The 23,556-nt window shown below is 37.5% G+C and overlaps 4 protein-coding genes across 5 annotated transcripts; 3 read left to right on the top strand and 1 right to left on the bottom strand.

Annotated features, from left to right (window-relative positions):
• The first annotated feature begins 551 nt into the window (after positions 1-551).
• On the top strand, positions 552-12,505 carry LOC136418332 (uncharacterized). Its single transcript, XM_066404362.1, has 14 exons — positions 552-869; positions 4,069-4,655; positions 7,875-8,135; positions 8,203-8,434; positions 8,483-8,701; positions 9,593-10,225; positions 10,279-10,399; positions 10,526-10,696; positions 10,747-10,925; positions 11,303-11,430; positions 11,484-11,757; positions 11,811-11,938; positions 11,993-12,166; positions 12,225-12,505. The coding sequence occupies exons 1-14, from the start codon at positions 812-814 to the stop codon at positions 12,399-12,401; spliced, it is 3,342 nt and encodes a 1,113-aa protein (XP_066260459.1). The 5' UTR covers positions 552-811; the 3' UTR covers positions 12,402-12,505.
• A 730-nt stretch (positions 12,506-13,235) lies between these two features.
• LOC136418380 (Kv channel-interacting protein 1) lies at positions 13,236-16,145 on the top strand. Of its 2 annotated transcripts, none has more exons than XM_066404425.1 (5): positions 13,236-13,481; positions 15,063-15,409; positions 15,458-15,527; positions 15,581-15,651; positions 15,703-16,145. In XM_066404425.1, exons 2-5 carry the CDS (start codon positions 15,254-15,256, stop codon positions 16,024-16,026), a joined length of 621 nt encoding a protein of 206 aa, XP_066260522.1. In that variant the 5' UTR covers positions 13,236-13,481; positions 15,063-15,253; the 3' UTR covers positions 16,027-16,145. The 2 variants fall into 2 exon arrangements, with proteins under 2 accessions (XP_066260522.1, XP_066260521.1); XM_066404424.1 differs by lacking the exon at positions 13,236-13,481 and adding an exon at positions 14,146-14,262.
• A 417-nt stretch (positions 16,146-16,562) lies between these two features.
• On the bottom strand, positions 16,563-20,955 carry LOC136418379 (ADP-ribosylhydrolase ARH3-like). The gene is made up of 4 exons (XM_066404423.1): positions 20,599-20,955; positions 17,514-18,012; positions 17,272-17,458; positions 16,563-16,791 (listed from the first exon to the last, which is right to left on the bottom strand). Exons 1-4 carry the CDS (start codon positions 20,828-20,830, stop codon positions 16,576-16,578), a joined length of 1,134 nt encoding a protein of 377 aa, XP_066260520.1. The 5' UTR covers positions 20,831-20,955; the 3' UTR covers positions 16,563-16,575.
• A 453-nt stretch (positions 20,956-21,408) lies between these two features.
• LOC136418390 (deubiquitinase OTUD6B) lies at positions 21,409-22,803 on the top strand. Its single transcript, XM_066404437.1, has one exon. It carries the CDS (start codon positions 21,516-21,518, stop codon positions 22,413-22,415), a length of 900 nt encoding a protein of 299 aa, XP_066260534.1. The 5' UTR covers positions 21,409-21,515; the 3' UTR covers positions 22,416-22,803.
• The last annotated feature ends 753 nt before the right edge of the window (positions 22,804-23,556 follow it).

The following is a 23,556-nucleotide window of genomic DNA, read 5'->3' as shown; positions in this document are numbered from 1 at the left end:
TCGGATTTGATTCACGGCGCTCGTGCAGTTCGTTCAGAACTAAAAAGGGCAAAATCGCGAAGTTATAATAATTAAATTTAATTTCATTTTTGAGCAAATATTGGAACAACTGTAATGTACAAAATATTCAAATTAAGCTAATATTTCCTTAAAAATTCTTGGAAATTTGATGACTTCTCATGAGCGCATGTAAGTTTTCACATTTGGAAAGTACTGGGAGTTTTGGAGAAAAACCCATGAAAATTCAAATAATACTGATATAATTTTCAATATCATTTATTGTAGTTAGCACGTAGAATGCACCGTGACATGCAGTCCCGAAAAACTTTCAAAAATACTACAGGGAGCGCCGTTATAAACTATTTCTTTCTTTGTACTTTCCGATTCGAAACGATAGCTTTCCTTCTGATCCCAAGCTTATTCACCCCACAGCAATTCGACGCAAAGTTTATTAACGAAAACAAGCAAAACGTGCGTAACATATTATTCTACAATCGACGAATTACACAAGAAGTCCCCACTAAAGACTCGCTGACCGCTAATCCTTGGCAATTCTTGTCTTACATGGCTCCTTCAGTTCGGTCGCGACTTAGCTCGTACCTAACGCGCGTTTCACCTGAGCGTTTCCCCTGTGTAAATAAACCGATGTGAAAGTAAATATTTCAAAAGGAGCAACCCCCATAAGTTTAATAACCCATTTAATCGACCCTTGTTTAAACGCTGAAGTATAAAGTGTGCGATAGTAAGGATGAAGTGAGTCCGCTGCAGCGAATGATGTTCCATCCAGTCAACGAGGGAGATATTAGTGAGGATGGCAGTACTCGAATTTAGGATATTGGTCTTAGTCGCTTTAAGCTGCTGTGTCAAAGGTGAGGATGGCTCCTCTGAGGACGCACGACACGATAAAATGATGAGAGAGGACGTGATGAAACTTATTGTATTATGCAGCGGATTTAATTACCTTGATATTTGTTATTAAAAAGTTTCTATTCTGACCTTTTCTCAATGTATGTTCTTGCATGAGCATGCACTAAAAACCCCGTGGCAGCGTATTTATTTTGCCACCTACACAAGGGATTTTGGGCGAAAAGGAAGGAGCGAATTTAGCAGTGAAGTCGTGGGAGAGTGCACAAGATGACATAACGCTTTTTTATGATCGTACGTATATGTTAATTTATGCCAGTTCCACTGTGATAACAACCACGATGATGGTAGATACACTTTAGTTAAGTTTGAGCTCATACTGGGGGTTAATTTAAGGAAGTATCGTACGATTTATGATAAAAACGCGGAACAAGCCGAGAATCTCTCAGATAGCGCGGAAACAAGTGCCAAACGATGTCAGTCATTGTTTGATTAACACTCGTTATACTCGCGATCTCATTAAGAGTCCCTGTGCGTTACTTCTTATACCGCACAACTTTTCGTTTCTTCTGCCACAAATTGCGTCTTTGTGAATTACTTTCATTCGCATGCAAATTATCAATGCATAGAAATTGTGCAATGGCCGTGAAAACCATTGTTGCATTATCGCTTTATTGTTGCGGCCATGTAAAAGTGCTGGAACCCTTAATGGACCATTTGCGATGAAACGACTTCCCAGCTGTTTTCCGCAAAAATGATGGAAAAAGTCGAATATCACTCCTTTAAGCCTAATTACTAATAATGATGACGGAGGAAAATGCTTATCTTACTCATCAAAGATCCGCAATGGGGGTTTCATCAGAGGCCCGTGGAATCTGTTTTTACGAAACAACATTATGATTGTAAAATGGGTCTATTAAAACGCAGTTTATCACCTTTCAACCTTGACTTAACCGCGGTTCCAAGAACGCGGGAGGAGTCGTTTCGACGATCAAAAATATTCAGCATTATTTACACAAGACGAAAGAATGGGGCAATACAGAAATTGAACCAAATGAGTTGCGGCCCATAACTTCTTCGATGGTGCTTGAAGTGAACGTCAGAATTCGCTTCGTTATTAAACACATTGGCAAATTGCCTTAAGTACAGTTTTATCAGAAGAATGTTATGTAGGAGCGCCAGCACGCCACACAAGGATAAAATACCTTTATGACTATATCCTTAAAGCTTCATGAGTGTGTAAACCATGATTGCTCTTAATGAAATTAATTGCAACAAACAAAATTATAAGCTGCATGGGCGAGTACCAACAACCCACTTCTCAAGTTTTATTGTTCAATTTCGTTTGGCAAGGTAGATTGACCTTAAAACCCGACTTCTGGTCAAGTTGCAGCAACATTGTCACGCATCTACCAACGCTGGGAATTTAGTAAATATTCGCTGCATTAAGAAGCAGTTGACCCATGCAAACACCCATCATTTGCATATCCCTTTATGCAGCATCGCGTTGTTTACTTATCGGAATTTTCATGGTACACTTAAACTTGGTACCCATTATTAGATTGTTTCGTGTTTTCAGTCTATAACCTTCGCATAACTACCCAAAGGTTGGAAACCAGTTACTTTCACTTTTACAAATACGATTTTGTGCTGCGGCCTGGTGAACACTCCGCTAGGCCGATGATGGGTTCGGCTCTTTGAATTTAAATTTGAAAAATGGGTGTTAATCCTTTAATGTCACGTTTGTTTGAGTACTTCGTGCGAATTGCAACAAAGGTACTTTAATAAGTCCGCGCTTATTTATTAGCTTCAAGAAGAAAATCGTCTCTATAATATGATGCGTCTCTCTGCATGAATGCGGTAGCTCCTTGGCAATGAAAGTGGTGAATGCAATACGTTTTAGATGAAATAAACGTGTTGCCCGCAACAATGCGCAACAAAATTTCGTGCCCATAAAGGTTTCGTTCAATTTCTCCTAGTCGGAATAATCGATTTCAGCAATCGGTCTACATATACAGACCGTTCGTTAGTAATCACTTGAGAAATCGATTTTACTCTTGAACGCACTCGCGTGTGCAACTTACGGCTCTCATGCCGTTACTGGTATTCGAATTTTCTGTTTGTTTCTGCAAAACACATTCGCGCATTTATTACGAGGAAAAAACCATAACTTTCATTTTTAAAGCTGCACGAACATAGTCCTTGTAAATAATCGACTCTGCTTACCTCGATAGCATCAAGGGAAGTTCGCATGTGCCTCCGTAATCATGAAGCGCTACCATTGGCTCTGCAGGACTGGGAACGCGCGAAGGGACCCGAACGAGGCAGAAAATTCAGGGCATCCAAACTCGTCCAAATTCCCCCGGATTCAACGAGAGGAATCTTGTTGGCGCTTGCCACACAATTTTGTCGTACTTGAAATCGTACCACTTCTCATTGTGAACACCATCAACGGCCCATTGCATCATGCGATGACTTGTCGAAAAATTCGAATTTTTTCGCTGTATAACTTCCAACGGTACCCATCAAATTCCCAATGGTAAGCCCGAATGTTCGGGTCATTGGCATCGCCCTAAAAATCCCCGGCAATTTACTCACCATTTACGGCTTTTAACTTATCACCCGTTGTGCTGATAATAATATCGACTTTTGGCATTAAGGCAGATTTCTGGGCGTGGCTGCCTTGTTCCTCGTAGACCCAATGCAACCTTGAGAGCTCGTTCTTTTGCTGCTGCCGTAGGAAGGAACCTGCTGGCCGCGTATATACCGGTTGTGAAAGCATTAAAACAAAAATGTTTTTGCGTTATTACTGAATAGAAAATGTGCTACTTAATGGTAATTTGCTATTAAGAGTCCGGTTAATGCTGATAGTAGACCGTCGAGGATTAGGTTGAGAGTCTCGTTCTTTACTCCATTCGTTTCACCTAATTTGGCTGAATGGATAATGTTTCTCTTCTTCTCTCAATTTTCAACACCAATTGCCGAATATTCCTCACATAGCTCAATTATAAATTCTTCCAACAAACTAGAACGTTCCTTATTCAAGAAGTTGGTATGCGTTAATGGCTGCGACGCATAACTGTGAATTGATTTTTAAGACTATGTAGGTAGTTGGCATTTATTCTCTTCGCAGAGCGTGAATTTGTTATGGGAACGTCGGAGTATGATGACTCACGCAAAAATCTGAACTCATGTTTGTTTTAGGTCAAAAATACTTTGTCGGTGAGGAGCACCAAGACGACTTCTTCCCCACCAACCCAGTGACTTACTACCAAAACGCCGGCAACTACTTCTTACCCAAAGATTTGCAAACCTCGGACTTATCACCTCATTTGCAACACACTTTACCTCAGTACCGGCAATATGTCGACCCCAAACAGAGCATACCTTTTCCTTTTAGACTGGCCAGCAACGATTACGTGATACCCTCGACGCACAGGCCGGATTTCTCTCAGCTTTTACCGCAACAAAGACACCTGAACTATGATAACAGACTAGAATTTGTCCCCTCAACGTTTATTAACCCCAAACCCTCCACAATTAGCCCCACTGAGAGCAATAAAAAGAGCACTAACCCGCCGGATTTGCGGTTTAACAAAAGAGATAGTGAGGAGGAATTAGATGCTGATGGGAAGGAAGAGGAGTACTCGGATGAACCGGACGAAGAAGTTAAAGCGAAAAGTGATGAAGGGGCAGTGAACAAAGTTGCAGGCGGAGAGGATAAAGGGGATAATAATGATGTACCAGAGGAGGAATATGATGAAGAGTATGAATATGAGGACGAAGAAGAGGTGAGTTTTGATATGTCAAAAGAAAGTGGGTTAGTAGCAGCGCCCCGTGTATGTAACATGCAAGTCTTAGGATTGCTCCCATATAATTAAATATTATTTTGAATCACAGAACTGTATTACTTCACTGTTTTTTTTCGGTTTTCGTTACTGACGAAAATTTTGTGTTTATTTGCTGTAAATCTCCTTATAAGAATTATATGTAGCAGCCAGTGATCATTTTGTTATTGCAATGCGAATTTGACGCAGCTTTAGCTACTAATGATGGTGAGGTTTTTTTTATGGTCAAATTGTTTAGTTTATAAAACTATGAGAACCACTACCATATTTCGGTTAGTCGGTTAATAAATTGGAAATCTTAATTCAATTAAAAACCTCTATAATTTCGGGAATTTTTTCAATTTGGAAAAAGTTATGAATTGCACCAAAGCAACTATCAACCTTTAGATTTTCCGCATTTCGCCCATCTGAATCATTCTAAGGGCTGTAAGGACAATATTGAGAGCCTTTTTGAAACTTTAACCCCCTGTATACACCAATATAATATTTTAAAACTTTTTTTATAAAACATGTTTGCAACCTCTCGTTGCTTATCTAAATCCTTTGCTTGGTTTCCCATGACGTCATAGTAGCTCTGTTTCTTTCGAATGCAAACAAGTGAATATCACAAAATATATGGGGTGTCTCAAATAAAGTGAGTTCCATGGAGATTATGGAAGCGGTAAGAGATAGAAGGTTATTCAAATTAGGAGAGAGATGTGTATTTTTGTGTCCAGTTAGAAATATTCTAAAATCAAAAATATGCGCCAAAATATGATCAAAAAACTGAAAACTGCGATTTTCGAAAATCATAAATTGTGAGTAAGCTGTTTGAGTAAATTTTGCGAAATTTAGCAATTCTCTATTGTCGACAACTGCCAATCGAATGACGTTCTTAGAATGTTGCCTTCTAGATTTTGAACAATTATATTCATTTTTTTAATTTCTTATGGCCGCCATACTGGATTTTAGTGACGTCAAATGAGCAATAAAAAAGCTTTCCTTAAACTTACCCAAATAGGAAAAATAAAGAAAAGCGTCATTTCATCTTAGTTTTAGAAGGAAGTTTAGTTAGTAGAAACAAGTGCTTTGTTTTATGATCAAAAAGCGCCACTGGACTTTAGTGTTGCCTTAAGTACTTTCAAGCGTCAACAAATAACTCTTCGCTATTGTATTTGATGTAAATTTTTATTCTTTCATATTTAAAAGTTTCACGCCTTCGACTGACAGAAATTTTAAAGTAATTAAAAATGTGAAACGATTTTCAAATCGAGGAAAGCTGGAAATGAATGACTGCTGCATTTTGAGTGAAAAAATACAGGTAGAGTTCAAAATACGTATTTACAGAGGCATCCAGACGGGCCTCTCAAAACATCAAATACAACAATACTGAGGAATTATTTGTTGACGCTTCACGAAAGTATTGATAGGAACTCTAAAGTCGAATAGTGCAGTCTAAAATAAAGCACTTCTTTCTAAGCTTACTAAGGTGAAATAACGTTTTTCTTTATTTTTTCTATTTGGGTAGGGCCAAAGCACCTTTTCGATACACAGTTGAAAAGCTCTTTTTATTACCTATTCGACGTCACCAAAATCCAATATGGCGGTCATAAGAAGTGACAAAGTTGGATATAATGGCTCGAAATCTAGAAGGCCCGGAATGATTGTGAACACATCATTCGATTGGCAATTGTCGATAATAGTGAACTGTCAAATTTTGTAGAATTTACTTAAACGGTTTATTCACACGACCCCTGTACAGTGTGGTCGGAATTGGTCTGATTTAAGAGAGAAAACCTATTTTTCGATTAGATAGAGGAAAATTCACTTAGACGTCTTGGGCTCGATTTTTGAGAACTATTTAATGGTAACAACCGTCTGACAATATTTTCACTACCAACCGAGATATAGGGCGTTTTTCAATTTTCGGCCATTTTGAAAATTGCCCATAACTTTTTTGATTTCAAGGAATATTTCAGTTCTGTAAGCACATTCTCAAGGCACTTTTTTAAGTGCAACTCACTGACTCACCCAAATTTTTTTCTATAGATGTCCATTTTATCAGAAATACATATACATACATATATATTTTTAATGGAAATCATAGTTGATTATGACCTTAAAAAAAAATGCCCATTTTAACCCTTTACAATGATATAAAATTGTGAATGTCTATTTCCCTCATTTTTGAAAAGGGCTAAATATGGGCATTTTTTTAAGGTCATAATCAACTATGATTTCCATTAAAAATATATATGTATGTATATGTATTTCTGATAAAATGGACATCTATAGAAAAAAATTTGGGTGAGTCAGTGAGTTGCACTTAAAAAAGTGCCTTGAGAATGTGCTTACAGAATTGAAATATTCCTTGAAATCAAAAAAGTTATGGGCAATTCTCAAAATGGCCGAAAATTAAAAAAGGTCTATATCTCGGTTGGCAGTGAAAGTATGGTAAACATTTTTGAAAAATCGAATTTAAATCATCTAAATCGATTTTGTTCTATCTAATCCCGAAATAGGTTTTCTCTGTTAAAACAGACCAATTCGGAACACACTGCTCATATTTTTAATTTTAGAAAATTTTCTGAACAGGCATAAAAATGTGCATCTCTTTTTTTTAATTGTGAGCCACCTTGTATTTCTCACCACTTCCACAATCTTCATGGAATTCATTTTTGGGACACCCTGTATGTTTTTAATTTTTTTTTTTAATTAAGAAAGATTGACTACACTCTTGGCATCTATTGTGCGTAGCGCTGAAGGGGTTTCTCCCCAATAAATCAAATTATCAACCGCCATTTCGTTAAATTTAAAAACTTCTGCTGTTCATTAAATCTTTTAAGTTTAATTTTAATTTACATCGTGTTCATTTCCTTCTTAAAATGAGCACATAGATATAACTAAGTAAGTGTGATTGTTTCATTTATCTAATCGAGCATAAGACTTACCTAATAACAAATACCAATTAGCAATAATAATTACAAACTTTCCCAATATCGAGGCCACGAAATCAACATCAAAACTCTTTTCCTGGGCAAAAACTCCCATAGATAACCAACATTCATTGTATAATACCTTTTTCACATGCCCACGCTTTATAAACAAATTCATGCTCTTTTACTATAGCCAACTCTTATTTAATTTTAGAAGGGAAAAACGAATCTCGTTAACTATTTTTAGGACCCCAATGAAGTCGATGAAGAGAAACAATTAAAGAGCAATGAAACTGATCATCCTGAAGTGTCTAGTCATGAAACCACCACGCAAGAGGATGATATTAAAAACAATGAAGAAATGCCTGAATACGTAGTGTCTGTGGTTACCAGCAAAACTGTGGTGAATAATACAGTGATTTCTCCAATGATGGTCAACAATGAGTCGTCTACCCCAACCAGTTTGGAGCCGGAAAACACTACTGACTCTTGGATTGTCATAGCTTCAGTAAGAACCCACATCATTAGTAATGAGAATTATTTTTACTGAAGACTAAATTATCATATTTTTACAGGTCCAAACCAGTAGGAGCATTTCAGGGGCTCGGTACATTCCAACCTCTGTAGTGGATCAAGAAGAAAGGAGACAACTATTGAACGAACCAACGGAACCAATTACAACAGTCGAGAACAGTACCACGGCCTCTCCTACTGCCTCAACTGCCGGACAAACCCTCAAAACCTCAACTGAGAGTTTAATTGACAAATTGGATTCCCTTCAATCGGACCTCTCTGGAATATTAACAGGTACGGAAAGGAGATGAAAAGGAAGTGAGGTTTTAAATTTCATTTCAGGGGGCTTTAAAAACGACAACATCGCAGTGATAGAGGAGAATTTGTCTACGAAAGTGGAAACGACCACCATAGAAGCAATGATCTCAAGCTCCAAGCCTTATCCTCAGGTTAATATCAGGAAGTACGATCCTGGGAATAGAGCCGCGCGCCCTAGCAGCGTAAAATCTCAGCCCAAATCTGCCTCAAATAAGCCCAATGTAACGGCTCCAAAGAGCATAGGTAGTGAAAGTTAATGTATATAGGGTAATCCAATGAAAACTTGACCCCCTTAATCCTGAAAAATTAATAATTTAAGAAAATTTCCAAAACGTGTCAAAACAGTTTTTAAGAAGAGCGAATTTTTATATAAAATTTAATTTCCAAATTTCACCCTTGTGCGTGTCACAGCAACCGTTTCAAAATTTTAAATGGCACAAGGGATGTTGAGACACCCCAAATTAAAAGTATTTCAAAACTACATTCAACGGTGTAATGGGATTCAAAATGTATCAATTAGTTTTTGAGGAAAACAGCTATGAATTTTGCTAAAAATGCAATATAAACTTAGTTAAATAGCACGTAAACAATGAAAAAACTCGTGTGTTGCTAGGAAGTTGATTTGTTTTCGATTTTATGCTCATAAACAGTGTTTGATTATTTTTATTTATTTATTTATTTATTTTTTTACCAAAGACTGTTTGTGAGTTCAAAATCAAAAACAAACCAATTTTCTATCTACAAATAAATTATTTCATTGTTTACGTACTATTTTTAATTTAATTTATATTGCATTTTTTACAAAATTTGCAGGTGTTTTCCTCAAAAACTAATCGATAGGTTTCGAATCGCATTATACCATTGAATGTAATTTTAAAAAGTCTTGAATTTGAGGTGTCACATGATCCCTCGTGCCGGTTAAAATTTTTTAGAGGGTTGCTGTGACACGCATTAGAGCGAAGTTCGAATTTTATATAAAAATTCATCCCTCTCAAAAACTGTTTTGACGTATTTTGGGAATTTTCCAAAAAGTTATGATTTTTCAATATTAAGGGGGCGGGGGCCAAGTTTTCCTTGAATGGCCCTGTATTAATAAGAAAAAATTTTGTAATATTAAGATTTTATCCGCTCTAGATTCTCTGAAAGACGTTTTGGATAAAATTAAGCCTGTGGCCGACATCAGCTCTCTGCTGCCTCCAGGCTACAAATTGCCCACTTCCACAGAAACATCTCTCGTTAACAGCATCTTCTCCAAAGCCAAGCCTATTAATGACTTAAGCGGGCTGCTGCCGCCAGGCTACAAGCCCCCTCAACCATCTTCTACAGAAATTCTCCTCAAGGCGAAACCTGTGGACGATATTAGCGCCCTATTGCCGCCAGACTACAAATCTCCTTCTAGCGAAAAAGATACCATCTTTTCTAAAGCGAAACCTGTGGAAGATATTAATGCCCTACTGCCTCCAGGCTACAAATCACCTTCATCGACTGTTAAAAACTTGTTGTCCAAGGCTAAGTCGGTAGATGATATTAGCGCCCTGTTGCCCCCAGGTTACAAGCAGTCTTCGACAACTGAGAAGGCTCAGAATAGTGTGTTCTCAAAGGCCAAACCTGTGCAGGATATTAGTGCCTTACTGCCGCCAGGCTACAACGCGGCTAAGGCTACACAGAAGTCGTCAGTGTCTGATATATTGTCTAAGGCTGTAGCCGATGATATTAGTGCATTGCTACCTCCAGGTTACATGAGGAAGGGATTTAGTAAGCCTAAAGGTTGGGCACGGAAAAGTTTCAAATGCATTTATAGTTCAAGTTTTTCTTTTCAGTCACTACTTCCGTACCTCTGCAGACAATAACTCAGAGCATTCCCGCGGATCTTTTGCGTCCAGGCTACAAAGTACCAACTACAGAAACCAGCAGTAGCACTATGCCCACGGCTACAGAAAGGTTTAGTTGAATTATTTTTTTCTCGTATCTCACGCGAGGAACTGTCTTACTTCTCAGGCAACTAGCAATATACCACTTCTCTAACGAATGACACTTGCAGTTGTGTATATCTGTGCGATTTTTCAGTCCCTCCACGTCTTCCACTACTGCTGGGTCGGCTTTCAAGGTCGTTTTTCCAAGCAGGCCCGGAGGCGGCTCGAGGAAAGCACCAAGACTAACCACTCCCAAGATCAACAGTGAGGAAATTATCAACAATAAACCAACGTCTCCTACAATCCAGAAAGGATGGCCTGTGAGGTGAGTAGGAGCACGAAATCATGCGAATGTGGTTTAAACTCAGTTTTAAGAGCGAGTACGGAGTTCAGCGGCTGGCCCACCCCATCAACAACCCCAATTTCAATTGAAAAGCTTCTGGAAGCTGCAAGGGCTGCGGCGACTAGTTCTTCCACCGAAACCATCCCTGAAACCACATCTACAACGACCACAACCACCACGACGACCACCACACCGAAACCCACCACCCCTGGTAAGAAAAGAATCTGTTATAAATTGAGTTAAGGAAAAATGAGTTAATGGCAACATAGTTTAGAAATCAATTAGTGTCTCAATCTCGTAAAGCTGAGCTATATTGGAAGCGGAAGCTATTTAACCTGTTTCATTTAACCATCGGTAAGCCCGTCGAAAAAGGCGGGCGTGATAAATCAATAACAGCAGGTTCACTAATCAAGTTTAAAATCGCAAAGTTCTTTCGAAGTGAAAATGGCACTGATGACGGAGCTTATTGCTGGAAATTAATCAGGAATTTCATATCGGATTTCTAGGAATAAGTTTTGTAGCGTTATGCAGATTCTAAGGAAAAAGGAGATTTGAATAAATTTGCTTAAAATGTATTTTCATTTACAGGAATTTGTGCTGAAGAGTGCGATTTGGCCGGTACCATCAAGCTGGTGGGTGGTGCCAAATGGATGCCAGAATTGTTGGATCCTAATACCAAAGAGTATCAATTATTGGCCAACAGCGTGCAAAGCGAAGTAATAAGACTTCTTCCTTACAAATTTCATTATTACAATTTCCATTATTATAGCTTGAAACTATTTACAACAATTCCCCCCTCCTAAAGAAATGGTACACGAAGATCAGCATTGATGGTTTCAGCGAGGGGAGTGTTTTAGTCGATTATCTAGTGGAATTCAACGAAATAGGCAAAAAAATCAACACGCAGGAAATTAAACGACTTTTCCACGAATCTTTAACGAACAAATCACCAAATCGAGAGGGAAAATCTTTGAACGAAAGCAAAGCTGAACGACTTACTTTAGGGGAATTCGAGGTCGATCCCAAATACACAGATTTTATTGGTAACCCAAATATTAAAATTCCTCAACGTCAACTTTACCATTTCAAATTGCAGTAATACCAAAGCAATCGTACCCCACTGTGGGATATGCAGATGATGTGTTGTTGCCCCAATGGGCTATCGCGGTTATAGTGATCGGTCTGGCGTCTCTACTCTTTGTGATAATTTTCGGAGTCACAGTGGTAAATTTCAAATACAAAAAACAAAGTCGAGAGATTGTTTTAACTAAATTTTAGCTTTTTAACCGGCACAAAAACTCCAAGAAAACACCTGCACCGCTCACTGAAGACATGCTCAATGAACTTAATAAAAACCACATGGGTGGTTTCGATAATTATGGTGCTGACGACTTTTACAACATGGAAGATGTTTGGAGTGATAATCACTATGAACAAAAGCCCCAGAAAAAGGTAATAATACCAAGTATATCGCTTCAGTTGTATTGGAGGTAATGATGTTTTTTTGCAGAGGAACCATGGTTCCTCTTCAATGTACGACAATAGTACTGCAAACTTGTACGACAGCTGGCGATCCCAATGGAACGGACAATGGAGTGCTTACAACAATACTTATTATGGTCATGCGAACAGCCAACACAGCGGCCATTCAGGTTTTCGAAGGCCCAACAACGACACCAACTTTTAGATTTAACCATATAGGGATAAATACCTACTTTCAATTTTTTTTTCTGTAAGATATGTGTAATAAGAGACTGAAAGTATTTTTAATAAAATATGATATAGATATTAAAACAAAATTTTCCCCTGGAATTAGGTAAAACCCCGTACGTTTGGTACCTCCGAGTGGCTAGGTTTATCTCGTTACTTCTATAACGTCTAGAAAAACGGTAAAGTTAAAAATTGGCTTAAGTTAATCTTATTCAAATTCTTAGATTAAAATTACCTCTTCTTTGGTGTTTTTCACATGATAACGAGGGCCCGTTTACTCCACACACCACCCTCAAAATTCGATTTTCTGTCTTAGACTCCTCTTCTTCAAAAACATCTCCCACATTTTAGACATTCTCCCTCACTATTCATTTATCAACGTCTCAGGAGATAAATTATTTTGATATTGCTGTACGTAAAGCTGTATTATTCTGTTTCTGAATGAATTAGGTTTTCAGCTGGACTTTCTACATTATGTCTATTGAAGTAGCAAATTTATTGATTTTGGCGTAAATGGACCAAAACAGCGAATCACGTATCCATTTCCATCATGTAGATACGCTAATTTGGGAATCTTTTCAAATTCCAAACGCGAATAACTTATGCATGACAGTGCTTGTGAAAGTTTTTACATTAAATCTTCGAAACGGGACAAATATTATATCAAACTTCATCAGGCGAGGGAAAATAAACATGTAAACTATTAATTTAAATCATCCGGATTAGACGAGGGTAATAATTAAATGGTCCTTAAACCCTTGATATTTAAAGGAGGCACGCAGCATTCCGAAGTCGAGAGTATATCGATAAATTAAGTTTCAGCTTTCTCTCGTTCAATGCTGGAAACAGGACGAGTAGGCGAGCGCATGCGTCGCATCCAGAGTTCTGCAGCCTTGTAGAAGAGACGGTTTCGCTATCCGGAACCGTCCTCTGGAGTCCGGAATCGGCAGGTTATACCGGAAAATCACGCGCTTCCAGATTCGGCTTCCTTTATTTCGCTGCAGGGCTTTAAGGTGACGGCTTCATCCAAAACTCAATCCAGATGTAGAATAATAAGGTGAGCTAAATAGAGCTGTAGAAGTGCATAAACTGAAATCAGTAGTTTAGATAGAGATGGTCAGTGGAGATGACCCCATTTCTAGGTCAGTCACACAAAAGGCAAAAAATAAAAGTACATATTATAAGGGAAACGAGGCAATGCGGCAAACTCCAGGTTAATAAATTAACTATGCTTCCGGTTAAATTAGTTGTTGGATATACAAATTTATGCATGGCAGCCTATATGGGGGTCTATTGTAGAGTTAAACTAAGTGTTTTGATTTTAATCAAGCTAGAGGGTGGGTCTTGGGGGCTTAAATGTCAGTGCCAAGGTTTTATTTATAAAGCAAATCCAGACTGTAAACACGAAATGCTCAAAGGGAATTTTAAATTGAAACGGTATTGTTGAAAAACGTTTTGGCCTTGAATTTAAAGGTTTGCAAATGAGGTGGAAACATTGGAAAATGATTATGTGCCTACAAAGGGCATGAGACGTAAGCAATCTTACAAAACACATTAACGGGAATAGTAAGAGTTACGTGCAAGTTTATGTAAAGAAAGGACGACAACCCTTTCTCTGTACAAACACTGTTTATATACTAAAAATAAACCGTTGTCGACCTTGAAACATATACACTAATAATGCAATAGACTTGTTTAACGGTTTTCACTTGAAAATTACATGCTTCAGTTAAGGTTTCCTAGAAAAACGCAAAGAAATTAGTAATATTTGACCCTGAAAATAGGCAACACATAATACAAAGCAAGCGTGCAGTTGCCGTAGCGTCACGGTGATACATGTAGGTACATGCCTTCAAATTACAGAAAAATGATAAAATTTGAATTTAGTATAAAGTTAATAAATTTCGTTCCGCAAAAAAATAAGAAAAATCGACTCTAAAGTACCTCATTTTTTGAAAATTACGTATATTGTTTTACATCTTTTTTAAAAGATACAATGCGTATTTTGCCGTGTACTCTCTAATGTTGAGGGAACATGCATAAACTTTCCTGTAGCGAAAAGTTTGAGATTTCACTAGAGTGGGATTAAATCCAAAAAAATCATCTTCTGAAAATACTTGAGGAGAGTGTTTAAATAGTAATTTAATCGCTTAGTGACGTAGGGAAACGTATTTAATATAAGCAAAATTAAAATTTCAAAGGAAACCTGTGAATTTCAATTCAAGTAACACATCACATATTAGGGGTAATAGACATTTCCTCCCACTGTGCGACATTCCTTATTCCCAAGATGGCAGTTTTCTCTGGTAATACCAGGGGTTACCTGTAAGTTTACTTAAGCGAAGCATTCTAGAGAAATACTTTTCGAAAAATCACCACAGATCATAGAATTTAGGCCGAACAATAATTTTTAATTACTTATCATTTACTTAGAGTACCTATCTCAGGATTAATGAAGTCAAAAAGCCAAGGCAAAGGTATGTTAACCTCTGAACCCGCCCTCGTATTTTTCTCTTTTACTGTCTGATAAATCTTGGATAGGCAACCAGATATACACAAAAGGAGTTTAATAATAAATATTACTAGCACTTACAGGAATTTTTATTGCACAACCTATATTTTTCCTCTGGGCTCGCAGACCATCAAGATAACTACCTACCATAAAACAGCGAGTCCCGCAAACCCGGCAATGGGGCCATAAACCGAACGGCGTTTATCAGCAACCGCAAATCGGAAGTTTGGGACTTTAGCTTCGAAACTTTGAGATCAGCGGAAGGATTACAGTCATCTTACATGGCTTTTTATTGCCTTTAAAACCGAAGTACAGCTATGGCCACGCCGTCGGACAGTCCAATCGAGGAGGTTGTGTTCGAAATTGAACCGTCCAGAATACCCAAACCTATCCCTGTCGCTTTAGAGGATCTATGCAGGTTGACTAAGTTTACGCGCCAAGAGATTCGAATTATGTACCGGGGATTCAAAACTGTAAGAACTATTTTTATAAAACGCAAGTCCTGTAACTAATATTTGCAGGAATGCCCTGAGGGAGTTGTCCATGAGGATAGTTTTAAGGATATCTACTCAAAGTTCTTCCCGCATGGAAGTAAGTATAGCCGCTTATTGGATAACGCCCTCCTATATAAAGCCTCCTTTCAGATGCAACTTTATACGCCCATTACGTGTTTAAAGCTTTCGACGTGAATTGTAATGGGGCCATTAGTTTTAGAGTGAGTAAACCTTTATTACAAAATATCATGAACACAATATACCCATTTAAGGACTTGCTGATCACCCTGTCCACACTTCTACGAGGCAGCGTGTATGAGCGACTCAGATGGACCTTCAAACTCTATGATATAAACGGTGATGGTTGTATTAGCAGGGGAGAGCTTTCGGAAATTGTAACTGCGGTCCACGAGCTGATGGGTAGGAGGTCGCATCAGGTGGAGGAGGACCGGAAGGCTCGCGAGCAAATCGACAGAGTCTTCAAGAAACTGGATCTGAACCAAGACGGCGTGATCACCATTGAGGAATTCATGGAGTCATGTTTGAAAGACGAGGTCATTACGCGGTCCCTGCAAATGTTTGACTGTATTCTGTGATAGATTTTCGAAACAATGTTCACGTGAAAATAGATGCGTAGGATGGGCAGAGCAAATTGGATGGGTAATTGTTTTAAAAGTGTCTTCTTACTAGCGATATATTATATATATATATAGAACCAATGCTATTCCTTCCCGTACAGTGCACCGGGTAGTCCGAATTCGAGGCACCTAATGAGGTCTCACCAAACACTATAAATAAGAGAAATTTTGAAAATTTCTGGAACCACTTCGGATCCTTTTTGCTGCCTCAAATTTAAACCACCCTGTACATGTTTGTGATGGTTTCAACTTCACAAATTAAGTTTGTTTTAGTACATTATTTGCTTTAAGTCAATTACATCCCGAAATTTGAATATGACAGCGAAATAACAGAACTTATATGGATGATAAATGTTTACAAATAATGTGTTAATATTCAAATATAAAAATAATGAAGTATCGATGGGTTTATAACTAAAAAACTACGTCGTTCTATACAGCTAATAATAGTGAAAATTTTACTTACAAATCTATTCCTTCGATCGTTAAAATGTCGCATATGGTAGCTCAAAGAATATCGCGGTATAGGAATCTATGTTGCACTAGTTTGTCAGCCCAATGTTGTATATCCTGATAAGCCTCACAGTGTTGCACAGAACACATATTGATATGCGATTCGCCGAAATGTGCCCCTGAAAGGGCACCTGCCATTGAGGCGATAGCATCCGATTCACCTCCTAAGGAGACTGCGTATTGTATGGCTCTCCTCACTGGATAGTAAGTCTGGAACATCGAAAATTCTAATTTATGTGTATGTTACCTTCAAAACTCGATGTAATTAGGAAAAACTAGTATTAACCATCAACCTCGTACAATTCTAGAATTTCCTAGTCGAAACTAGAATTTCCTAAGAAGGTTAGTTCAGGTTAATGCCGGAATTTCCCTAACTAAAAACATCCCTAACCGGAAAATAATGGACGCAAGAATTGAGTGATTGTCAAGCATATTATCAAGAATGGCGGTCTACAAAGGCGTACCATAAGGGCACATTACATAATATGTTTAATAGTTACATAAAAATTCATGAGACACTTTTGTGCATATTCCGAAAATTTCAAATAATCTACCAGTTAAAACTAGTTTTAACCAGATAAAACCGTTATAAAGTAAATATCCACTTTTAACTAAGATTTTTAGTTAAATCTAGTTTTGACTGAAATCGGGTTTTGACGGTAACATGTATACTATTTTTTAAGACCTTACGTTGATTCCATAAACGGGATCCAAAGTCCTGAGAAAGCAATAAATAGCTGTGATCACAGATTCATGGGCTTCAATGCCATTTCCAAGGATTTCGATAACTTCATGGTCTGGAACATCCATGTGATCCCTACGCAACAGACATTCCATCTTTATCAGTTTGGAGAATAAAGGTGCTTCAAATTCACTTCTTCAATAACACAAGACTGAGTAAAGTCAAATGAACAATTACTTAACTTACTCACGGGTAAAGTTTATTGGACTCGATCGTCTTGATTTCGTTCTGCAAGTACTTGCAAAATGCAGTAACATCAAGAGGTTCGGGATACATGACCGCTCGTCTAATGGCGAGACATTGGAGCATTGCTGCATGAACTGCTACACGATTGTGGTGTGTAACTTTTGAGGTGTTGGACACAAAGTCTAGCATTGTGTCAGAGTCAAAATACTTGAATAAAGCTATTGGGGCAACGCGCACGGCGCTGCCATATCCAGCAGATTCACGGTTTTGAGGCTGAACCCGGGCAGGCAGTAGAATATTGCTGAACTTTATATTCCTGAGAGTTTGAAAAATTGATGCGGCATTTTGGCCGTATCCCCTGTGATACCCTTTGAAATATTCATCTACTAGCAGGATAGCAAAATATCGCATGGACTCTGTGGTTGGTGGGTCCGGCCTGTCGAGAAGGTATTTGAGAACAACGAGGGTCGTGGCTGTTTTATCTGAGTAGATCTTCAATGGACCTAGAACAAATCATCATCATAAAATCACTCGAAGCCGTTAACTTTCAGGTAAATATCGACTAAATAGCATATACCGGGTGTTCCTGCAAAGTTCACCCCTCTCCTCTCACATTTGTAAATGTAACATTAGATGAAGTAAAAAGTTCTGAACGTTTTTCGCTGGATGTCTTTAGTGAACCATGTCTCGTGATATGTACAGGGCGTCCCAAAAGCAATGAGACGAAGAAAAACCGCAGATTCCTGACGTCAAAATATTAAAATCCAGCGCAATTATATTCCGAAAACTAATATTAACAAAGATACAGGGTGTTAAGGTTTATTTTTTATTTTTTTCCACATCTTCAAAACTGTCGCGGATGGTTGCTATTCAACCTCTCCGAGACACTGATGCAAGTTAGTGATACCTGCTTCCATGGTTGGTTCTGAGTTTACCGAAAGACCACTCTCGTTTTTGCCAAACCGAGAAGCACTGTTGATTTGCTTTATTAAATATATTTCCTTCATAACTAGAGTATCTAGTGTTTGCTAGAGTGGAACTTAGTTTCAAGTTGTGTTGAAAGTCCTTGTGTGTCCGTTCTTGATGACAGCTTGACGGAGACTCTTTGTTGAGTTCCTGATGGAAAATTTCTCGTGGTTCTTTTACTCCCATTGGTTCGGCTTCATCTCTCTGGGGGGACGGAACCGTCTCAGCCGACAAGGGAGGATGAAAAGGCAATGCCCCAATTGACGGTCAACCCAATCTCTTCCTTGCCGCATTGTAGATGCGTCTAATGAGTTTATTAGATCCACACAATCTGGGAACCTTTGTCGGCCTTTCATTTTGCTATCCGACTTCCAACATCTTGCAAACACCGGATGGGTCTTAAATTAAATTCCGGCCAACAATAAAGGTAAAGGACCTCTTGGGAATTCCAGGTTGTAAACCATTTCGGCATGGTTGTCCCGGTTTATGATCGGCCTTCAGGCCTACTTTTTTGCTGAAATTGGGAATTCCCAAAAAGTCTAAATTGTTTTCAGACAAAAACCTTTTGACCTGTGGTACTGAAATTTGGTGTACGGGGGCTTTCGGACGTCTAGGACTGTCGGTTTAATTATCGCTTATAGGGGCCACCACTTGAAACCGTCTTGGCTAGTTAAAACGGTTCGAATGCCTTTCTATGCGGCTTCAGTAGCCCCGTTAATTAAAAATATAATATTATTCTGTTTAAAATTCTAGACAAAAAAGGTATACTTGTAAGAAGCCTCAAAACTTGACCGTTTTCGAGGTATTCGCTAGTTTAACACCTCAAGAATGTTCATATGAACTTTTATTTTTAAAATCATCCACAAATTTACCCTCTGAATTATTGACGTACTATTCTGAAACGCGCGGTATATCGACAGTATTACATTAATTTTGATATTATTAATATAAAGTATTTAAACTAGTAAAGCTGAGTCCACTACGCGTAAACCACAAGTCGTAAACGGCTGTTCTATATGCTTAAAAATAGAAAATTGTGGACATATTTCGTGATAAAATAATCAAATTAATTTGAAAAATTTTGAAAAAATTTAGGGGAGAACCACTTTGCAGAAACATTTGCTATATACAAGGTGTTCGTTTTCGGAGATCAAACATTACTAGCTCGATAACCATAATAAATACGAGGTCGGTTATATAGGGGCAAAGTTGCACAGTTTAGATTTTAAGCATAAAGGGCTCATTATTTATTTGAAATATTTCCTGACAGAGTCATTTTAAACAATAGAGGCACACGTTGGCCGGCATAATCACCAGATTTTTCTCCATTCGCCTATTATTTATGAAGAATTATCAAAGACCTCAGTGATACATTTATACCCACCGATATTAATGAGCTGAGAAGGAAGATCGTCACAACTTTAAGGACCAAAATAAGGAAGAGGAAGGTTTTTAAGAAAAATATGGAATTTTAGGGGACGCCTGGAGCTGTGCTTGGAATTTGAGGGGGAACCCTTCGCGCACCTCTTATAATTTTCTTTGTTTATTTGCATCTTATTCTGTTATTTCCAAGAGACTTTTTGCAAAAACAGGATTTTCGAGATTTGCACTAAATTGCAGGATTGAATCTTAATACGTCATACATCGTGATAATCAGAAGAAAAACTGAATTAAAAAATATGACAATCGAAGATGGCGTCCGTAAAAAAAATAAGATTGATGATGGCTGGCGAAAACCAAAACGTCGGATTTCAAATATAACATTATAACGTTGTAGAAGAGGAAAGTTGCAGTGACAAAATATCAATAATTTTAAATTATTTCGCCAAATAACCTGAAGAAAAAGTAAAAGCGCTTTCCCAAAATTTCAGTTTTCTTTTGAATAACTCCGAAAGCCACAGGGATGCTTTAAAACGGCATATTCTTGAACTTCAAAATGCGCAACTTAGACCCGATTTAACCGGCCTCGTATTTTTTTTATGGTCACGGAGGTCCTCATAGTTGAACTCCAGAAGCGGACACCTATATAAGTTCTTAGTAACAGAAATATATACATGTACTGTTATGATACAGGCCCTGAGGTAATTAATAGGTACGTTTTAAATTAAAATTTAAGTACTTACAAACATTAGCACTGTTTGGTACCTCCATTGAATCGAAATACTGCTGAATAGTTGTTTTAAATTTACAATCTATGCCCTTCTGTCCTTTGAACGCAGATCCCATGCAATCACCCATTAGAATCCCCAAAAGGCAACCTCGGTAATGCATTCTATGTACTTCCGGAGGAGGGATTTTTTCCAGTTCCGCAGAGGGATCTGCTTTATTTAACTCTTTGGTATTTGCAAAATACATTTTCACTTGTGGAATTTCTACGGGAACAGTTTCATCTCAGAAATTGAAATGCTACAAAAGCCACTAAAGGCAGATAAAAACCTCGGCAAAAACATTTTTAAAAAATTACAAATTTGGAGTTTTTTTGATTTCTTCGCGCGCATTAATTTGTCTTGTCAGAATTGACAATAAACTGTCATTCTGATTAAAGATGGTGTGAAGCGTTGTTCATGCTCTTAAAAATAGGTAATCAATGTAGATAATGATATTCAGTAAATCTTAGTGCAATATTTACATTATGTTAGTAATCGTCCTAGTTTAAATACTACTTCCGAACAGCTAACCATTAAAAACATCAAATTATTCGCTTTTTTTCACAAGTTTAAACGTCAGCTTCAAAGTAACTTCAATACAATTAATGGCTTCGTAAGTGTGTACAGCAATTTATATTACAAAGTTATTGAAATTTTCGTGGCTCTTCATCTAAAACTTTCACCGAAACCCATGGATGGCTAGGGTAGGATATTGTCTACAATATTTACATGCGCTCTTTCTTTTTCCATTTCTCTTTTTTCTTGACTGATTGATTGACTAAAAAAGCAACTTTAACCTCACTTTCCGCTACCATACCACTTGTTTACAAAATTTATTTAAACCTGACCCCGAAATTTCCACGCTTCTGTTTCCATTATTTCTGAATAAAATCATGGACGAAATGCAGGCAGAGCCAGCGCCCTTCGACAAAGAAGAACTGCTGAAACGGCATCGGTTCGAAAAGAAGGAATTGCAAAACAAAATTCAATCAATGAAGAAGAGCATCCCAAAAGGGGATAAAAAGATGAAAAAGGATATCGGCGATGAAATAACGAATTTGGAAAAGGAATTGGAGGAGAAACACTCGCAGGAGTTAGGCCAGTTCCAGGAGGTCGAGATACACATAGAGGATCCAAAATTGAAAGAAGCTGAAGCAAATGATGAAATCAAGGATAAGGAGATTGAAAAAGCTCCAATAAAGATATCCAGAGCTCAAAGGCGACGTAACAAAAAAGATACTGAGGCCAAGGAACGGGAGAAACGGATATTAGACCAAGCTGAGAGAAACAAAGAAGGCCCAAGAATATTAGAAATGAACACCATTAAAAAAGCTCTTCAAGAAATTAATCTTCAAATACACAATATCCCAGCTGATGGCAATTGCCTATATTTAGCAGTAAAGCATCAGCTGCAAGTATCAAGAAGATCTACTCATTCAGTGAATGAATTACGTAAAAAAGCAGCAAATTTCATGAGGGCACATAAAGATGATTTCCTGCCTTTCATGTACAATGAAGATGATGAGTCTGAAATTGTCAGTGAGGAGACTTTTGAAAGTTACTGTAAAGACGTTGAGAAAACCAAACTCTGGGGAGGGCAACTGGAACTGAAAGCTCTTTCAAATGTTTTAAGCTGTCCTATTAAAGTTATCCAAGCCACTGGTCCTCCTACAGTCCAAGGGGAGAACTTCAAAGGCCCAGAATTAATCTTAACTTACCACAGACATTTGTACCGATTGGGTGAACACTACAATTCAACTCTGCCTTTAGAAGAAGAGGATGATTCAGCGTGATGATTATGGCTGGCATGTTTTCATATGCTCTAGCAGCAAAAGGTGCTTACCTCAGTGAAATTAGAGAACAAAGTGTGACACTAGTGTGAAGGGGGGTTTAAATTAAATGCACATATTACATAGTTTAAGCTTGTGGAATTTGCTTGAAATTTCAAAACACCTCTTCTATCACTCATGCCTTGTATTATTAATATTACTTGTAATGGAGTTGTGGGTGGGTGCCAAGTTAAATGGGAACTAACTCAAGAAAATTGTTACCACTCTTGGTACTTTTTTTGTGTAATAAATGTTGATTCTTATAAATTTGATATATACTGTTAATGTAAGTAAAATTGCTACAAATTCCTACCAGTTACATGTAATTAAATGCGTATTGATTAATACTGTCGGCAGGGTTTTTATTTTAGTGACAAGTTGTCTTCTTTGATTTCTGCTTTGTAATAAAGCAAGTCATGATCTAAGGACAATTCACATGATCAATGAAGTCATGGTCCCTTTATCTTTTTATTTTATTTGAAAATAACATTTACTCTTTGCTAAAGTCTTGAATTTTAACTTTTCAGTGACAAATCTCTCCCCAAAAATGACTGATTTGTTAAGTGAAGTGTTATTTTCAAACAAAATAAAAGAGAAATTGAACAATCTCTCTTCAACATATAGAATATATGTTGCAATCTGTATAGTTTATTGACATTATGATGTATGTGTCTATGAGTAAGAAACAAGTAGAAGGCAAATTAGATAAAGATATTTATAATGTATTAAATCAGCACCGAATTAGTGACCTTATCAAAAAGACAAAAATCTTATTTAATTACAGTACAATCCGTTTATAATGAACTTGAGGGGACCTAGAGATTTAGTTCATTATATCCGAGTGTCTATCTTATAAGAATCAAACAAATTACATACATACCTTTAAAAAAATGCGTTTTAATGCCTAATTGAACAAAAATTTAAAAAATGTTTATTAAGATAATTCTATAAAAACATTTAATATATAGAAATTTACATTATTCATAATTATTTCTCAAGGAAATCGGTTATTTTCCTTTGATTAGAGATTTTTTTAATGTAAATCTTCTGCAAATGCAGTTCAATTTTATATAATTTAGAAAAAAACTCATTGCTGTCCTCTTGC

This window comes from Euwallacea similis, chromosome 34, assembly GCF_039881205.1.
Source record: "Euwallacea similis isolate ESF13 chromosome 34, ESF131.1, whole genome shotgun sequence".
Classification (NCBI taxonomy): domain Eukaryota; kingdom Metazoa; phylum Arthropoda; class Insecta; order Coleoptera; family Curculionidae; genus Euwallacea; species Euwallacea similis.
Note: the sequence above shows the minus strand (reverse complement) of the source record. Positions and strands in the feature narration are given on the sequence as shown.